Source organism: Lepisosteus oculatus, chromosome 14 (assembly GCF_040954835.1).
Source record: "Lepisosteus oculatus isolate fLepOcu1 chromosome 14, fLepOcu1.hap2, whole genome shotgun sequence".
Classification (NCBI taxonomy): Eukaryota; Metazoa; Chordata; class Actinopteri; order Semionotiformes; family Lepisosteidae; genus Lepisosteus; species Lepisosteus oculatus.
Window position 1 is genome coordinate 38,519,023 of NC_090709.1, and position 18,355 is coordinate 38,537,377.

General features: G+C 55.7%; 2 protein-coding genes across 5 annotated transcripts; one reads left to right on the top strand and one right to left on the bottom strand.

Annotated features, from left to right (window-relative positions):
- Positions 1-393: 393 nt before the first annotated feature.
- LOC138243442 (uncharacterized) lies at positions 394-13,679 on the bottom strand. Of its 4 annotated transcripts, none has more exons than XM_069199047.1 (7): positions 13,590-13,679; positions 8,014-8,132; positions 7,071-7,389; positions 4,358-5,591; positions 3,489-3,639; positions 3,140-3,390; positions 394-933 (listed from the first exon to the last, which is right to left on the bottom strand). In XM_069199047.1, exons 4-7 carry the CDS (start codon positions 5,552-5,554, stop codon positions 796-798), a joined length of 1,737 nt encoding a protein of 578 aa, XP_069055148.1. In that variant the 5' UTR covers positions 5,555-5,591; positions 7,071-7,389; positions 8,014-8,132; positions 13,590-13,679; the 3' UTR covers positions 394-795. The 4 variants fall into 4 exon arrangements, with proteins under 4 accessions (XP_069055148.1, XP_069055149.1, XP_069055147.1 ...); XM_069199048.1 differs by having other exon boundaries at positions 6,936-7,389; XM_069199046.1 differs by lacking the exons at positions 8,014-8,132; positions 13,590-13,679 and having other exon boundaries at positions 6,936-7,850.
- On the top strand, positions 10,024-17,485 carry pbx2 (pre-B-cell leukemia homeobox 2). Its single transcript, XM_069199050.1, has 9 exons — positions 10,024-10,353; positions 11,837-11,910; positions 13,275-13,522; positions 13,610-13,800; positions 14,854-14,989; positions 15,702-15,840; positions 15,940-16,037; positions 16,250-16,315; positions 16,426-17,485. The coding sequence occupies exons 1-9, from the start codon at positions 10,127-10,129 to the stop codon at positions 16,504-16,506; spliced, it is 1,260 nt and encodes a 419-aa protein (XP_069055151.1). The 5' UTR covers positions 10,024-10,126; the 3' UTR covers positions 16,507-17,485.
- Positions 17,486-18,355: the final 870 nt, after the last annotated feature.

Consider the following 18,355-nt stretch of genomic DNA (forward strand, 5'->3'; position numbering starts at 1 on the left):
CTGGGAGCCTTTGGTACAGATATTTTTGAAAGACGATGAACAGATTATTCCATCCTGGATGACCAGTTCCTCCAGTCTTGAGTTATTTACAGTGTTCCTCTTCTCCCAGAGTCAGAGGACAATTCAGCAGTTTTAATTCACTCACACACACACTGATTCACTCACACACACTCACACACACTGATTCACTCTCACACACTATCACACACTATCACACACTCTCACACACTCTCACACTCAGACACACTCTCACACACACACACTCTCACACTCAGACCAAACACACTCTCACACAAACTCTCATACACACACTCGCACTCAGACACACTCTCACACACACTCACACACTCTCTCACACACACACACACTCTCACACTGACCCCACGCTGGCTGTGCTTTCACAGTGGTTTTATTCGCCCTTGTCAACAGCACGCGTGACACAGTGACTGGCAGGACAAACACACACACTGACCGGGACGCCGCGCTCCGGACAAGAGGCAGACGCAGGGCACGCAGGAGTCAAACAGGAGGGCGGGGACAGAATCGAGTCTCTGGGGGGCTAATGTGTCCCCACCTCGTGATCCAGGGGTTCAGGGACGCTGTACTTTACACACAGAGTGGCGGGAGCATGGAACAAGCTGCCCAGTCTCCGCCCCCTGCCTCCTTTCAGGAAAGGACCGGACGAGTCCCTCCGATGAGCCGGATCGCGGTGGTCCGGCAACAGGCCGGTCGAAGGTCGCGACTGGACAGACACACATCCTTCGTCCCTGTGGACTGAGGGGTGACCCGGCCCCCCTACCGCAGAGAGGGGGGCAGCTCGGTCCTCTGCTCCTCCATGCGGCCCCCCTGCACCCGCAGCAGCAGGGAGAAGAAGTCTTCATCGTCCACCGGGCCCGGAGGAGCACAGCGCTGGTCTTCCAGCCGCCCCTGAGCCTGGCCAGAGAGAGAGAGAGGGGTTCATACACTCCAGTACACTGACACTGCACTGAGAGAGAGAGGGGTTCATACACACACACTGACTGGACACTCCAGTACATGAACACTGCACTGTGAGAGAGAGGGGTTCATACAGACACACTGACTGGACACTCCAGTACATGAACACTGCACTGAGAGAGAGAGGGGTTCATACAGACACACTGACTGGACACTCCAGTACATGAACACTGCACTGAGAGAGAGAGGGGTTCATACAGACACACTGACTGGACACTCCAGTACATGAACACTGCACTGAGAGAGAGAGGGGTTCATACACTCCAGTACACTGACACTGACCTGAGAGAGAGAGGGGTTCATACACACACACTGACTGGACACTCCAGTACACTAACACTGACCTGAGAGAGAGAGGGGTTCATACAGACACACTGACTGGACACTCCAGTACATGAACACTGCACTGAGAGAGAGAGGGGTTCATACACACACACTGACTGGACACTCCAGTACATGAACACTGCACTGAGAGAGAGAGGGGTTCATACAGACACACTGACTGGACACTCCAGTACATGAACACTGCACTGAGAGAGAGAGGGGTTCATACAGACACACTGACTGGACACTCCAGTACATGAACACTGCACTGAGAGAGAGAGGGGTTCATACAGACACACTGACTGGACACTCCAGTACATGAACACTGCACTGAGAGAGAGAGGGGTTCATACAGACACCCTGACTGGACACTCCAGTACATGAACACTGCACTGAGAGAGAGAGGGGTTCACACACACACACTGACTGGACACTCCAGTACATGAACACTGCACTGAGAGAGAGGGGTTCATACAGACACACTGACTGGACACTCCAGTACATGAACACTGCACTGAGAGAGAGAGGGGTTCACACACACACACTGACTGGACACTCCAGTACATGAACACTGCACTGAGAGAGAGAGGGGTTCATACAGACACACTGACTGGACACTCCAGGACATGAACACTGCACTGAGAGAGAGAGGGGTTCATACAGACACCCTGACTGGACACTCCAGTACATGAACACTGCCCTGAGAGAGAGAGGGGTTCATACACACACACTGACTGGACACTCCAGTACATGAACACTGACCTGAGAGAGAGAGGGGTTCATACACACACACTGACTGGACACTCCAGTACATGAACACTGCACTGAGAGAGAGAGGGGTTCATACACACACACTGACTGGACACTCCAGTACATGAACACTGCACTGAGAGAGAGAGGGGTTCATACAGACACACTGACTGGACACTCCAGTACATGAACACTGCACTGAGAGAGAGAGGGGTTCATACAGACACACTGACTGGACACTCCAGTACATGAACACTGCACTGAGAGAGAGGGGTTCATACAGACACACTGACTGGACACTCCAGTACATGAACACTGCACTGAGAGAGAGAGGGGTTCATACACACACACACTGACTGGACACTCCAGTACATTAACACTGCACTGAGAGAGAGGGGTTCATACAGACACACTGACTGGACACTCCAGTACATGAACACTGCACTGAGAGAGAGAGGGGTTGAAGGCTTCACTGTCTGAAGGAACTGAATCTCTCTAGTCCTGAACAGAGACCTGACACCAGTATTCACGGTGTTGAAGTTTATATCCTGGAGTCTCTCAGGAAGCAGAGGGGTGAGACTGTCTCGTCGGCTATGCGGAGGTGTGACTGTGGCTGGGATCAGGACCACAAACAGGACAGAAGTAGTGCAGCCTCCTCCCGCTGGATCGGCCAGCTCCTTCCCCGTCCTGAGGTCCCGATCATCCGGGGGACACCGGGAATCCGCTCCTGTTCCAGTCACCCACCGCTCTCTGTGCAAGGACACACCTCCTGCTCCCCCTCTCAGAGGTGACGGCCCCCCCCGGCCGGGCCTCTCGGGGTCCCCCTGCGGGGGCTGACCTCAGCCGCGACCTGTCGCCTGTCTGGACCCCCCCTGCTCCGGGCTAGAGGGATTCCCCAGCGTCTCCACTGGAGGGCACTGGCGTCCGGAGACCGGAGCACCGAAAACCTCCGTCTCCGCCCCCCCGCAGGGGAGCTGGGAGAGGTTATCACCCAGAACCCCCGCGCACGCGGTCTCCGGGCCCCTTCCCTGACCTCTGACCTGCCCTGCCCCCCCCGCGGCGGCCTCACCTGTCTGTGCAGGATCATGCTGTACAGCTCCTCCTTGGGGGCCGGCCTGATGGGCCCCGCCCCCGTCTCCCTGGCGACGGCCGGCCCCGCCCCCGTCCCCGCAGCGCCGGCCGGCCCCGCCCCCTCCGGGCCGGCCGGGGGCGGGGCGTCCTGCAGCTCCGCCCGCTGGTCGTCGAGGCGCCGGGCCTGGGAGCAGGCCAGCAGGTCGAAGAACTCCTCCCGCTGCAGCGACGTCATGGAGGCGAAGAGCACTGGGCGACAGGGAGAGAGGGAGGGCGTGGTGAGCGCGGCGCGCGGGCGGGCGGGCGGGCCCGGGCCCGGGCGCGCCGGGGGTGGCGGTCCGGCTCACCGCGGCGCCGGGGCAGGGGCGTGCTGGGCTCCGAGTGGCAGCCCCTGTCCCTGTGGAAGGAGTACCGCTGGTCGTTCAGCCTCCTGCCCTCCTGCAGGGAGCACAGCAGCTCGTAGAGGGAGTCTGGGAAGTCTGGGGTCAGCCTGCGGCCCTGGACACACAGAGAGAGAGGGGGTGAGCGCAGTCCTGCAGACAGACAGGCACAGAGACAGACAGGTACAGTCCTGCAGACAGACAGGCGCAGAGACAGACAGGCGCAGAGACAGACAGGTACAGAGACAGACAGGTGCAGAGACAGACAGGCGCAGTCCAGCAGACAGACAGGCACAGAGACAGACAGGTGCAGAGACAGACAGGTACAGAGACAGACAGACATGCGCAGTCCGGCAGACAGGCAGGCGCAGAGACAGACAGGCGCAGTCCTGCAGACAGACAGGCACAGAGACAGACAGGTGCAGAGACAGACAGGTACAGAGACAGACAGACATGCGCAGTCCGGCAGACAGGCAGGCGCAGAGACAGACAGGCACAGAGACAGACAGGCGCAGTCCGGCAGACAGACAGGTGCAGAGACAGACAGGTGCAGAGACAGACAGGCGCAGTCCAGCAGACAGACAGGTGCAGAGACAGACAGGTACAGTCCGGCAGACAGACAGGTACAGAGAGAGACAGGTACAGTCCTGCAGACAGACAGGTGCAGAGACAGACAGACAGGTGCAGAGACATACAGGTACAGTCCAGCACGCTGCAGAAACAGACAGGTACAGCGACAGACAGGTACAGAGACAGACAGGTAGAGTCAGACAGACAGACAGATATCGGGTAGAGTCAGACAGACAGACAGGTAGAGTCAGACAGATATCAGGTACCCGTTTCTGCTTATCCTGAGGCTGCAGGCTGTCTTTGGTGCTTGAGGTCGCCGGGGGTCGCAGTTTTACTTCTGACTCTGTGTGCTCTTTCCGTGCGTCTGTGGAACCTCTGTCTCTCTCCCCCTGTCTGTCCTGCTGTGTCCCCGTCTCCCCCTCCTGTCTCTCTCCCTGTCTGTCCTGCTGTGTCCCCGTCTCCCCCTCCTGTCTCTCCCCCTGTCTGTGCTGCCCTGTCCCCGTCTCCCCCTCCTGTCTCTCTCCCTGTCTGTCCTGCTGTGTCCCTGTCTCTCCCTCCTGTCTCTCTCCCTGTCTGTCCTGCTGTGTCCCTGTCTCTCCCTCCTGTCTCTCTCCCTGTCTGTCCTGCTGTGTCCCTGTCTCTCCCTCCTGCCTCTCTCCCTGTCTGTCCTGCACTGTCCCGGTCTCTCCCTGTCTCTCTCCCTGTCTGTCCTGCTGTGTCCCTGTCTCTCCCTCCTGCCTCTCTCCCTGTCTGTCCTGCACTGTCCCGGTCTCTCCCTGTCTCTCTCCCTGTCTGTCCTGCTGTGTCCCTGTCTCTCCCTCCTGTCTCTCCCCCTGTCTGTCCTGCCCTGTCCCTGTCTCTCCCTGTCTCTCTCCCTGTCTGTCCTGCTGTGTCCCTGTCTCTCCCTCCTGTCTCTCTCCCTGTCTGTCCTGCCCTGTCCCAGTCTCTCCCTGTCTCTCTCCCCATCCCTCCTCCTCCTGTGTCTGAGTTTGAGTGCAGACAGCAGCAGAGTTCCCCTCTTCCACTCCCTCACTGCTCCTATTAGCGTTTAGAGTTTCTCCCTCTCTGTCTCGACTCCTCTCTCCCTCTGCCTCTCCCTGACTCCTCTCTCCCTCTGCCTCCCCCTGACTCCCTGCCTCTCTGTCTCGACTCCTCTCTCCCTCTGCCTCCCCCCGACTCCTCTCTCCCTCTGCCTCCCCCTGACTCCCTGCCTCTCCCTGACTCCTCTCTCCCTCTGTCTCCCCCCGACTCCTCTCTCCCTCTGCCTCCCCCTGACTCCCTGCCTCTCCCTGACTCCTCTCTCCCTCTGCCTCCCCCTGACTCCCTGCCTCTCTGCCTCGACTCCTCTCTCCCTCTGCCTCACCCCGACTCACTGCCCCCCAGCGTCCTTCCTCTGCTACACCGGCTGAATGGATGAAAAGGTCGAACCGTGTGACCTCTGAACTTTCCACCTTGACCTCCATCGGCCTGGGCAGCGGCGCGGCAGGTGGTCACACGGACCTGGCGGGGATAAACAGCAGCGCTTGAGAAGCGAGACGAGGCTGGGCCGCCTGTTCCACACTCCCGCCCCCCTCTGTGTACAGAAACACGCCCAGTTCCCAGTCCTGAAAACTGACACACTCTGGATTGAAGGCGGGTCTGTGAAACTCCCCCTGGAATCGTCTGTGGTCCTGCCCAAGACTCAACAGATACAGCTCCCCAACCTGTCTCAATTTTCAATTTCAACTCAAGGTGCTTTATTAGCATGACTGATGGGTACAATCAGTGTTGCCAAAGCAAATAAAAATAATAAAATGAACATGGGACAAAACAAAAAATAGAAGTCAAATCAAATCTACAGACACATTACAGACATTTACAACAAAGACATCTCATAAAATATTGACATATACTGTAAACATATTGAGCGTTATTGGGAGACAGACTCACTGTTCCTCAGGCTGTGACAGGAGATCACATACTGGGCTGCCAGTTCCCTCCTCCCTCTCCCAGTAGGATTGGGACCCGTTGGGATTCTGGCAGGGGTGGGAACTCTGGGACTAGATTTCTGAATTTCGGGAAGAATGTTTCTCTAATCCCAGAGTATCTGTCCCAGTACAGTAGGAAGTGCACCTCTGTCTCTGTTTCTCCCCGCTGGCAGTGGGAGCACAGCCTGTCCTCTCTGGGCAGCCAGGTCTGCCTGTGTCGCCCAGTTTCTATGGCCAGGCTGTGGTCACTGAGCCTGTCCTCTCTGGGCAGCCAGGTCTGCCTGTGTCCAGTGTCTGTGTCCAGGCTGTGCTCACTGAGCCTGTCCTCTCTGGACAGCCAGGTCTGCCTGTGTCCAGTGTCTGTGTCCAGGCTGTGGTCACTGAGCCTGTCCTCTCTGGGCAGCCAGGTCTGCCTGTGTCGCCCAGTTTCTATGGCCAGGCTGTGGTCACTGAGCCTGTACTTCGTCAGGGTCTGTTTCTGTTTGCTGTTTCTTATCTTGGTCAAATATTCGGCTCTCTCTCAGTGCAGTGTTCATGTACTGGAGTGTCCAGTCAGTGTGTCTGTATGAACCCCTCTCTCTCTCAGTGCAGTGTTCATGTACTGGAGTGTCCAGTCAGTGTGTGTGTATGAACCCCTCTCTCTCTCAGTGCAGTGTTCATGTACTGGAGTGTCCAGTCAGTGTGTCTGTATGAACCCCTCTCTCTCTCAGTGCAGTGTTCATGTACTGGAGTGTCCAGTCAGGGTGTCTGTATGAACCCCTCTCTCTCTCAGTGCAGTGTTCATGTACTGGAGTGTCCAGTCAGTGTCTTAGTGACTCTTCTCTCAAGGTCTCAGTGTCATTTCCTGCTCAGACAGAGATGTCTCTTAGTCTCTCACCTCTTGTTTCCTCGGTGTTTCTCCTCCTCTGTGTCAATCATCATCTCTGTGAATTCGTTCCTGCAGCCATTGCTAACAACTCCACAGGTAATCGGTAATCAATACTAAAACAATCGATGAAATAATCACAAATACCAAGAGACAGGGCGATGAGCGATCTAGAATCCACAGCAACAACGCCCTCTCTCTCCCCCGTCGACTTCCTGTTCCTCTGTTCCTGTCTCGCCCAGCTCGCCTCTCTCTCTGTCTCTCTTACACAGCGTCTACGTCTCTCACCCGGTGTGTCTCTGACACGAGCGTCTCTCACCCCAGTGTGTCTCTCTGACACGAGCGTCTCTCACCCCAGTGTGTCCCTCTGACACGAGCGTCTCTCACCCCAGTGTGTCCCTCTGACACGAGCGTCTCTCACCCCGGTGTGTCCCTTTGACCCCAGTCTGTCTCTCTGATCTCACCCCTGTAGGCAGTGTGGACACTGTATATACTGTACACTGTAGGTAGTATAGACATTGTAGAGACAGTATACACACTATAAACATTTTATACACAGTATATACACTGTATTCAGTATAGACACTCTAGAGACAGTATAGACAGTATATACACTGTAGAGACAGTATAGACAGTATGTACTACTGTAGACACTTCACACACAGTATAGACACTGTAGAGACAGTATAGACAGTATATACTACTGTAGACACTTCACACACAGTATAGACACTGTAGACAGTATAGACACTGTAGAGACAGTATAGACAGTATATACTACTGTAGACACTTCACACACAGTATAGACACTTTACACACAGTATAGACACTGTAGAGACATTATATACATGTACACTGTAGACACTTCACACACTGTAGAGACAGTATATACACTGTAGACACTTCACACACAGTATAGACACTGTAGACAGTATAGACACTGTAGACAGTATAGACACTACATAGACTGTGTGCACTGTAGAAACAGGATCTACACACCAGACAGTATAGACACCGTAGAGCTAGTATGTACTTAACAGTTTAATTTAGTTTAACGGGTCACGTTGGAATGATCACAAGCACCGTTGACCTGGGTGTTTAATGGTGACCGGGAGCAGCTGCAGGGCCAGGGTTCGAGACTAACAGTCTGCACTGCCGCACTGCTGAGACCAGGGCCTGCGGTTTCACCGACTTCCTGTTGTTGTTCAGCTGAAAGAGAAGTGAGGAGAGAGGGGAGGAGAGATACAGGAGTTTACTGAGACGTAGTAACAGACCTGTCAGAGCCACACAAAACACAATCCAATGGCATTCTGATCTAACAGGGCTCAGTCAGACTCCCAGTGTGCCAGCCTGATACACTCCAGTTGGTTCCAACCTCCTCTGTGTACAGCAGAGCCTCCTGTCCTGACTGGAGGAGCTCACCCAGCTGTGTCTGGAGAGAAGCCAGGGTATCGGCTTCAACCACAGGGCTGGGCAGCCTGTTCCCCACCCCCACCCCCCTCTGTGTACAGAAGAGCCTCCTGTCCTGACTGGAGGAGCTCACCCAGCTGTGTCTGGAGAGAAGCCAGGGTATCGGCTTCAACCACAGGGCTGGGCAGCTTGTTCCACACCCCCACCCCCCTCTGTGTACAGCAGAGCCTCCTGTCCTGACTGGAGGAGCTCACCCAGCTGTGTCTGGAGAGAAGCCAGGGTATCGGCTTCAACCACAGGGCTGGGCAGCTTGTTCCACACCCCCACCCCCCTCTGTGTACAGAAGAGCCTCCTGTCCTGACTGGAGGAGCTCACCCAGCTGTGTCTGGAGAGAAGCCAGGGTATCGGCTTCAACCACAGGGCTGGGCAGCTTGTTCCACACCCCCACCCCCCTCTGTGTACAGAAGAGCCTCCTGTCCTGACTGGAGGAGCTCATCCAGCTGTGTCTGGAGAGAAGCCAGGGTATCGGCTTCAACCACAGGGCTGGGCAGCCTGTTCCCCACCCCCACCCCCCTCTGTGTACAGTAGAGCCTCCTGTCCTGACTGGAGGAGCTCACCCAGCTGTGTCTGGAGAGAAGCCAGGGTATCGGCTTCAACCACAGGGCTGGGCAGCTTGTTCCCCACCCCCACCCCCCTCTGTGTACAGCAGAGCCTCCTGTCCTGACTGGAGGAGCTCACCCAGCTGTGTCTGGAGAGAAGCCAGGGTATCGGCTTCAACCACAGGGCTGGGCAGCTTGTTCCCCACCCCCACCCCCCTCTGTGTACAGCAGAGCCTCCTGTCCTGACTGGAGGAGCTCACCCAGCTGTGTCTGGAGAGAAGCCAGGGTATCGGCTTCAACCACAGGGCTGGGCAGCTTGTTCCACACCTCCACCCCCCTCTGTGTACAGAAGAGCCTCCTGTCCTGACTGGAGGAGCTCATCCAGCTGTGTCTGGAGAGAAGCCAGGGTATCGGCTTCAACTACAGGGCTGGGCAGCTTGTTCCCCACCCCCCTCTGTGTCCTCTGGGATTGATTTAAAAGAGAAGAGATAAGATCACTTTATTGGCCATATACTGTACGATTTCTTGCATTAGGAATTAATATTTTCACAGACCCCAGCTTGCTCTCCGTGAGACACACAGACAGGGAGAGAGAAGCTGGGGGTCAGAGCGCAGGGTCAGCCATTGTACAGCACCCCTGGAGCAGCTGGGGGTAAGGGCCTTGCTCAGGGGCCCAACACAGTAGGATTCCTCTGCCTGCTGAGATTTGAACCGGCAACCTTCCAACCACAGGCCCAGATCCTGAGCCACAGAGCCACCACTCCGCCCACTGATTTAACCCAGTGCCTTCGGGGGCTCAGAACCCCCCTGAATCCTGCGCCCCCCCGTCCTCTCTGCCCCAGACCGAAGAGATTCTGCCCCCTTCAGTCTCTCTTCCTCCCCTGGGGAGGGTGTCTAGGAACCACCCTCCCTGCCCCGTGTCCTGCAGGAGCGCTGCGTGTCTCACTCTCTCACCCACGCTCCCACTCGGGGGACCCTCACGAACCCCCTTTTCCCTCCTTCGTCGTGCTCCCGAGTCGCTAGGGGGACCGTGTGTGTGGTCGCCCATCTCCCTCCCCGGCTGTGCTTGAGTGTGTGTGTGTGCGGTGCCGTGCCGTGCCGTGGGGGAGTGTGTGTGTGTGTGAGAGAGGAGAGTGAGAGTGGGCCGGCCGGCCGCCACATCTGCTGTGTCTCTCTGGGCGCCGCGTAGCAGGGATGTTGCAACAGCAGCCGCCGCAGACCGGCAGCGGGCCCGCAGGCCGGGGCCTCAATTTGAGCGCCCACCCGGCGCTGCACCCGCGCAACCCGGGACACCCGGGCCACCGGGGCCCCGGCGGCGCAGGGGAGGACGGCGGCGGGCCGGAGAGCCGCCGGGACATCGGAGACATCCTGCAGCAGATCATGACCATCACCGACCAGAGCCTGGACGAGGCGCAGGCCAAGTGCGTGAGAGGAGGGGGACGGAGAAGGCGAAGGACGTGGAGAAATAAAAGCCAGAAAAATGTCTTTTTTTTGTATATATATGCACACACGCGAGAGTGGGGCTCAGGGAGGAAGGGACGGGGAGAAGCTCTGCTGTAGATTATGGTTCGCAGCCTTTTAGAGCCGTGAGATCTTGGTATTTAATATACGTCTTTATTTAAGGACAGGTTTCTATCCGTACACGGCAAGTTTCGGCCGAAGTTTGTTGAGGACGGAGGCGAAGCGAGTTGAGCCTCACGACCGGCGTCCGCGCTTTTATTGGCGTGTTGGGAAGCCAATTGATCAATTAGGAGGATATTAATAGGCTGTTATTAATGGCAGAACCGGACCGGGAGGGCAGTAGCTCGGTGGTAATACTGTAGTAATGTTGCAGGCGTGTGTTTTTAAAGTTGTTGACATGAAAGGCGCTGCACGGTTGTTGTAAATCATGGCGATAAGGAGCAGAGGCTACAAGCCGAGCTTTTCTTCTTGTGTTTGTGTGTCACTCATATCTGATCATCTTTTGTGCAATTCCCAACTGAACTGGCTGAGTAACGATGACGGCGGAAAAGTTACGAAAGTTTTGTTGTTGTTGTTGTTGTTGTTGTGGATGTTAACCCCCATCCGCTCGCGTCTCCTGACGATTTAAAAAGAAATCTTGAGAGACTTCTTCAAAAGTTCAGACCCACTCGAGTAAATCGTCTCAGAAACAGATGAATATCTTGTAAATAAGGACACACGACGGCTTTATGCAAATCAACACATTGTTGCAGATTTTTACAACACATTTGTGCATTTAATATTTTTGTTGCTTTGTAGGCGTTTTAGACTCCCTATTTTCCGACCCGAGCTGTTTTGCCAAACTTTAAAAAGAGTTAAAAGCGTGGAGAAGTTCAACTTGAACAGGGGCAGAGACACGAATGACCTCTGTCGTTATGAAATAATTGATCATTTCACTTTTCTGAGGACGCTTGAGGGCTTGGGCCGAGACTTAAGAATAAACTGCGATCGAGATATAATTTAAGAGATTTTACATTAATCGCCGAGCGAGTGTAACACGGGTATGCGTGGTGACAAATTTCGCGAAATGTACAGGATTCCGGTGCGTTTGAAAAATATTTCTCCCGAAATTCACAAGATGTCGATGTGTTTTGTTGATCGTTTTGGAGTTCTTAATATACCCAGACTATAGTGTTCGCTGTAAACGTTTTTCAGAATAAATGAACCCCTAAAATTGGCGGGATCCCATAATAAAACTTTAAAAATAGTTATAATAATATACCCAGGCCTATTTAGACGCTGTTAATCTGTAGTTGGGGCATCAACGTCGTGAGACTGGAACTCTACTGACGTTACTAAACGACTTGTCGGTTTTTAATTTGATTATTTTCGATCACTGTTGTCCCTTTCGCTTATGTTATTTTATTTATTTTGTCTTTTTTTTAACCGCCTGTGGCCCGACAGAAAACACGCCCTGAACTGCCACCCCATGAAACCGGCCCTTTTCAGCGTCTTGTGCGAAATCAAAGAGAAAACCGGTGAGTTTTCCTTTCTTATCAGTTATTCACTCACACACTCCACTTCTTAATCATTTAAACTTTATTAAAAATATAATTTCTACAAACTACGTCCCCCCCACCCCCTTCTCCTATGGCTTCGGTTTTTGTGTACATGAAACTGGAGCCAGTAGGCCGCCATCTTGGCTCAAGGGCCCCCGGTAATTTCTTATAGGATTTTCCTGCCGAAACGGTCGCTTGGGATCAGAGCCAAAATGGTGTCAGTTTCCTGACAACGGAGACCCTTTTTTGTTTTAAGAACAGTAAGTTTTGAAGTGTGCCCATTTTATCCACTTTTCCACAGAAAACGCAAAAGCACGTTATCGAAACTGTCCGAACCCCGGTATCGGGTCGGTTCTGAAACGCTGATGTTATAAAACCGACGCTGTTTTTGTAAATTACAAGGGCCCGGGCCGGCCGCCATTTTCCTTCTGTATCTCGGACGACCGAGAGACAGAAGTCTTGTAAAACCTCCCAGTTAAAGACTAATTAATTTAAAGTTCAATTAATGTCTCCCGGGGGCGTTTCACTTTGAAGCAGGCGGTTACCAGCTGCCTCTGTTTTGTTGTGTGCCGTTAAAGTCGTTTAGTAATTGATCAGTCTGTTTTACGTGATAATTAGACTCCAGTTGTACATTGAAAAGTCTTGCGTGTTTTAAATTTAAAATCTTTGTACGGATATATACCTGAGGGAATTCAGGCTTATAGTAACAATATTTCTTCGACTGAAGTTACTAATAATTATAACAACCCAATAAAACGGAGATTAAATGCCCTTGTTGCTGTTATTACGTCCCAATATGCAATACACAGGGTGATTTACCGTATATACAACATGGCAATCGTAGATAATTGAGGTATCTGGGGAATTATTAAAAGTATTTTATGAAGACCTTAGACAAGTGTTGTACTGGTCTGATAGAGCTGATATTGGCCAGTCCTGGTCCTGGAGGGGTCAGTCAGTGTGTCTGGAGCAGGGCTGTCCAGTCCTGGAGGGGTCAGTGTGTGTCTGCAGCAAGGCTGTCCAGTCCTGGTCCTGGTGGGGTCAGTCAGTGTGTCTGCAGTAGTGCTGTCCAGTCCTGGAGGGGTCAGTCAGTGTGTCTGCAGCAGGGCTGTCCAGTCATGGCCCTGGAGGGGTCAGTCAGTGTGTCTGCAGCAGGGCCTGTCCAGTCCTGGAGGGGTCAGTGTGTCTGCAGCAGGGCTGTCCAGTCCTGGAGGGGTCAGTGTGTCTGCAGCAGGGCTGTCCAGTCCCGGTCCAGGGGTGGGCGTGACCGCAGGGTGTCTATCCTGGCTGTGATTGGCTACTCTCCCCGTCGCTCCGTTTGACTGACAGTTCTGGGTTCCCAGGGCTGTCCATGCGCAGCAACCAGGAGGAGGAGCCCCCCGACCCCCAGCTCGTCCGATTGGACAACATGCTGCTGGCGGAGGGCGTGGCCGGGCCGGAGAAAGGAGGCGGGGCCGCCGCGGCCGTCTCCGCGGCGACCAGCTCGGGGGGCGCGGTGTCGCCGGACAGCTCGCTGGAGCACTCGGACTACAAGAGCAAGCTGGGCCAGATCCGAAACATCTACCACACCGAGCTGGAGAAGTACGAGCAGGTACGGGCCCGGTCCGGACCGTGCGGAGCCGCCCCCGCCCCTCCCCACGCGATGACCCTGTACTGACCCCCTCTCTGTCTCCCCCAGGCCTGCAGCGAGTTCACCACCCACGTGATGAACCTGCTGCGGGAGCAGTCGCGCACGCGGCCCGTGTCGCCCCGGGAGATCGAGCGCATGGTGGGCATCATCCACCGCAAGTTCAGCGCCATCCAGACGCAGCTGAAGCAGAGCACCTGCGAGGCCGTGATGATCCTGCGCTCCCGCTTCCTGGACGCCAGGTCAGGGGGCGGGGCTGGGCAGTCAGAGGGCGGGACTGGGGTGTGGAGTTGGGCAGTCAGAGGGTGGGACTGGGGGCAGGGTTGGGCAGTCAGAGGGCGGGACTGGGGGGTGGAGTTGGGCAGTCAGAGGGCGGAACTGGGGGGGAGGGGGGTGGAGTTGGGCAGTCAGAGGGCGGGACTGGGGGGGAGGGGGGTGGAGTTGGGCAGTCAGAGGGCGGGACTGGGGGGCGGAGTTGAACAGTCAGAGGGCGGGACTGGGGGCAGGGTTGGGCAGTCAGAGGGCGGGACTGGGGGGGCGGAGTTGGGCAGTCAGAGGGCAGGACTGGGGGCAGGGTTGAACAGTCAGAGGGCGGGACTGGGGGCGGGGGTGGAGTTGAACAGTCAGAGGGCGGGACTGGGGGCAGGGTTGAACAGTCAGAGGGTGGGACTGGGGGGCGGAGTTGGGCAGTCAGAGGGCGGGACTGGGGGCAGGGGTGGAGTTGAACAGTCAGAGGGCGGGACTGGGGGCAGGGTTGAACAGTCAGAGGGTGGGACTGGGGGGTGGAGTTGGGCAGTCAGAGGGTGGGACTGGGGGCAGGGTTGAACAGTCAGAGGGTGGGACTGGGGGGCGGAGTTGGGCAGTCAGAGGGCGGGGCTGGGGCAGGGTTGGGCAGTAAGAGGGCGGGACTGGGGGGTTGGGAAGCCAGGGGTGGAGTTGGGGTGGGGTTTGGGGGGGGGACAGGGTGGGGAATGTCAGTGGGTGGGAAATGGGGCATGGCAAAGCAGGAGGAGGGGTAGATCAGGGGACGGGGCTGTGCAGGGCAGTCAGAGGACTGCGCTGGGGGGGCAGGACTTGGGCAGGGCAGGTCAGGGGGCAGGGCTGGGGTCGGGGCAAGGAGGGTGAAGGGCAGGTCAGGTCAGGTGGGATGGGTGTGTGGCAGGGCAGGAGGAGGGGTACATCGTGGGGGGGGGGGGGCAGATCTGGGGCTGGGGCTGGGGCTGGGCCAGAGGGGCAGGGCGATTCGCTGTCGAGGCCGGAGTCGTGACCGTGCCGCTGTCGCCCCCGTCTCCCAGGAGAAAACGCCGGAACTTCAGCAAGCAGGCGACGGAGGTCTTGAACGAGTACTTCTACTCCCACCTGTCGAACCCGTACCCCAGCGAGGAGGCCAAGGAGGAGCTGGCCAAGCAGTGCGGCATCACCGTCTCTCAGGTGCCCGACGTCCCCGGTCTGCCTGTCTCTCTGTCCCAGCCGCCTGTCTCTCTGCCTGTCTGTGAACAGTCTGGGTCCGACTCAGCAAGAGACTCTCCTGCTGTCTCCATACCGGAGTCACTCTGGATTGGGAACAGTATGAACACTCTGGGTCTGACTCCGGTTCAGTAACAGACTCTCTCTCCTGCTGTCCCCATACTGGAGTCACTCTGGATTGGGAACAGTATGAGCACTCTGGGTCTGACTCCGGTTCAGTAACAGACTCTCTCTCCTGCTGTCCCCATTCTGGAGTCACTCTGGATTGGGAACAGTGTGAACACTCTGGGTCTGACTCCGGTTCAGTAACAGACTCTCTCTCCTGCTGTCCCCATACTGGAGTCACTCTGGATTGGGAACAGTATGAACACTCTGGGTCTGACTCCGGTTCAGTAACAGACTCTCTCCTGCTGTCCCCATACTGGAGTCACTCTGGATTGGGAACAGTATGAACACTCTGGGTCTGACTCCGGTTCAGTAACAGACTCTCTCTCCTGCTGTCCCCATACTGGAGTCACTCTGGATTGGGAACAGTGTGAGCACTCTGGGTCTGACTCCGGTTCAGTAACAGACTCTCTCCTGCTGTCCCCATACTGGAGTCACTCTGGATTGGGAACAGTATGAACACTCTGGGTCCGACTCCGGTTCAGTAACGGTCCCGCTGTGGGTTTTCCAGGTGTCCAACTGGTTCGGAAACAAGCGGATCCGCTACAAGAAGAATATCGGGAAGTTCCAGGAGGAGGCAAACCTCTACGCCATGAAGACAGCCATTGGAGCCACAGGGGGAGAGTCGCCTCACACACCCACCTCCACAGGTACCTCGACCCCAACCTCCCCCTCTCTCGGTGCAGTGTTCACGTACTGGAGTGTCCAGTCAGTGTGTGTGTATGAACCCCTCTCTCTCTCTCTCTCAGGTTCGGGGTCGTTCTCACTCTCTGGGTCAGCTGATCTCTTCATGGGGGTCCCTCCTACGCTGAACGGAGACCAGCAGCCGTATCACCCTGGGACTCAGGTACGAGGGCCCGGACTGACCCGAGTTCAACGAGCCAACGAGGGGCTCAAGCTCCGCCTTCCCGGGCGCGTGGAGACCCCACCTGGTGCGTCTGGACCGGGACCGAGCTGGCACAGACACACGCAAGGGAGCGGGTCTGGGATGTGGGGTTCGGGTTCAAACTGGGGCTCTGATCCGGGGAATCTCTCTCTCTCTCTCTCTCTGTGTCCCAGGAGTCTCAGGGACGCTTCTCGGAGAGACTCGGCTCCTCCCAGCTCTACAGCCCCAGAGAAGGCAGGGTGAGGCACGCTCGTGTGTTCGCTCGTTAGTTAATTGATTGATTAATTAACCACGGTTTGGGTCGTTATCCGCCCCTGACCGCCGCCCTCTCCCTCCCTCTCCCTCTCAGACAAACGGCAGCTGGCCAGAGGGAGGCACGCCCCCCTCGGTGACATCACCGGGCAGCGACCACTCGGAGAACTCCAACTGATGGCCCCGCCCTCTCCTGCGCTGTGATTGGCTGGAGAGGGGGGTGAGGGGGCGGTGACGTCGAGAGAGCTGACAGGTTGCAGCGGAGTGGAGGCGGAGCCAGAGAGGAGGCTGGGGCGGGGGGCAGGGAGGGGCTGAGTGAGACAGGGTCATGCGAGGTGTGTTTTCTGTTTCTCTTCTGGTGTTATTTTTCGGGGGTTGGAGTTTTTCGGGGTGCCTGTTGCCAGGCTCGGGCTGGGCCTGCGCGTGAGTGTGGGCGTGCGTCTCCAGTGTCCGTCTCGGTCTGTGTGAGAGTGTGTGCGTGTTGTTACGGGAGGAGACTTAACTGCGTTACTGCTGTTCCCTCTCTGAGGAGCAGTGTGTCTCTCATTGTGTGGGTGTGCCTGTGTCTGTGTGTGTGTGTTGAGGCTACAGGTGTGTTACTGTTGTTGAAGGAGGAGACTAACTGCGTTACTGCTGTTCCCTCTCTGAGGAGCAGTGTGTGTGTCTCAGTGTGTGAGTGTGCCTGTGTCTGTGTGTGTTGAGGCTACAGGTGTGTTACTGTTGTTGAAGGAGGAGACTAACTGTGTTACTGCTGTTTCCTCTCTGAGCCCCAGAGAGGAATAGACACTATTACTGCTTATGTCATAATTTCTCTCATTACTCTTACTAATAGGATCATTACTCTTTTCTTTTTAACTGATTTTTGGTTGAGGAGATGACAGAGAGGACATGGCGACAGAGAGAGAGAGAGAGAAACGGAGGCAAAGCGTTTGATAAAATCCAAAGAATTTTTCTGTTGTTGTTGTTAAAAAAAAAAAGTATTGACTTTTCTACTGAGTCTGTCTGTGTACGTGTGAGACTACTGCAGGAGACAGGAGAGGGGCTCCGGTAGGGCGTGCCTGCGAGCGAGTGCGTGTTTGATCACACTACTGTGTTTCTGTACAGTACAATAACCTCTATCGCTACCTCTTTTACAATAAAGTCTGTCTGTACAAGAACTGCTTGTCCGGCCTCCGTTCTCTCAGAAGACAGGAACAGGGGATCAACACGAACTTCTCTATCACCATCAGCTCTTACTGTGAGAGGGACAGAGGGACAGAGAGAGAGAGAGAGGTCTCCACCACACACCCACTATCACTGACCCGGTTTTCCAGTGGATCTGAAGTCCCCTTGTTCAGTCCAGGCAAATCGAGGAACAATCCTCCTGGATTCTCCCAGCAGAATCCCTTTTGGCCCAAAACAAACCAAACAGCTCGAGCGCCCAAACTGCAATTCAAGTAAAATATATACAAGTTATATACCTTCCACTTGAAAATCAGAGTTATACTGCCTCTCGTTACAAAGCGTCCCAGTGCGCAGAAGTCTGATCCGCTCCAGGTGTGACAGTGCTGTCAGTCAGACTCCCAGTGCGCAGCAGTCTGATCCGCTCCAGGTGTGACAGTGCTGTCAGTCAGACTCCCAGTGTGCAGCAGTCTGATCCGCTCCAGGTGTGACAGTGCTGTCAGTCAGACTCCCAGTGCACAGCAGTCTGATCCGCTCCAGGTGTGACAGTGCTGTCAATCAGACTCCCAGTGCGCAGCAGTCTGATCCGCTCCAGGTGTGACAGTGCTGTCAGACTCCCAGTGCGCAGCAGTCTGATCCGCTCCAGGTGTGACAGTGCAGCGGTCTGATCCGCTCCAGGTGTGACAGTGCTGTCAGTCAGACTCCCAGTGCACAGCAGTCTGATCCGCTCCAGGTGTGACAGTGCTGTCAATCAGACTCCCAGTGCGCAGCATTCTGATCCGCTCCAGGTGTGACAGTGCTGTCAGTCAGACTCCCAGTGTGCAGCAGTCTGATCCGCTCCAGGTGTGACAGTGCAGCAGTCTGAT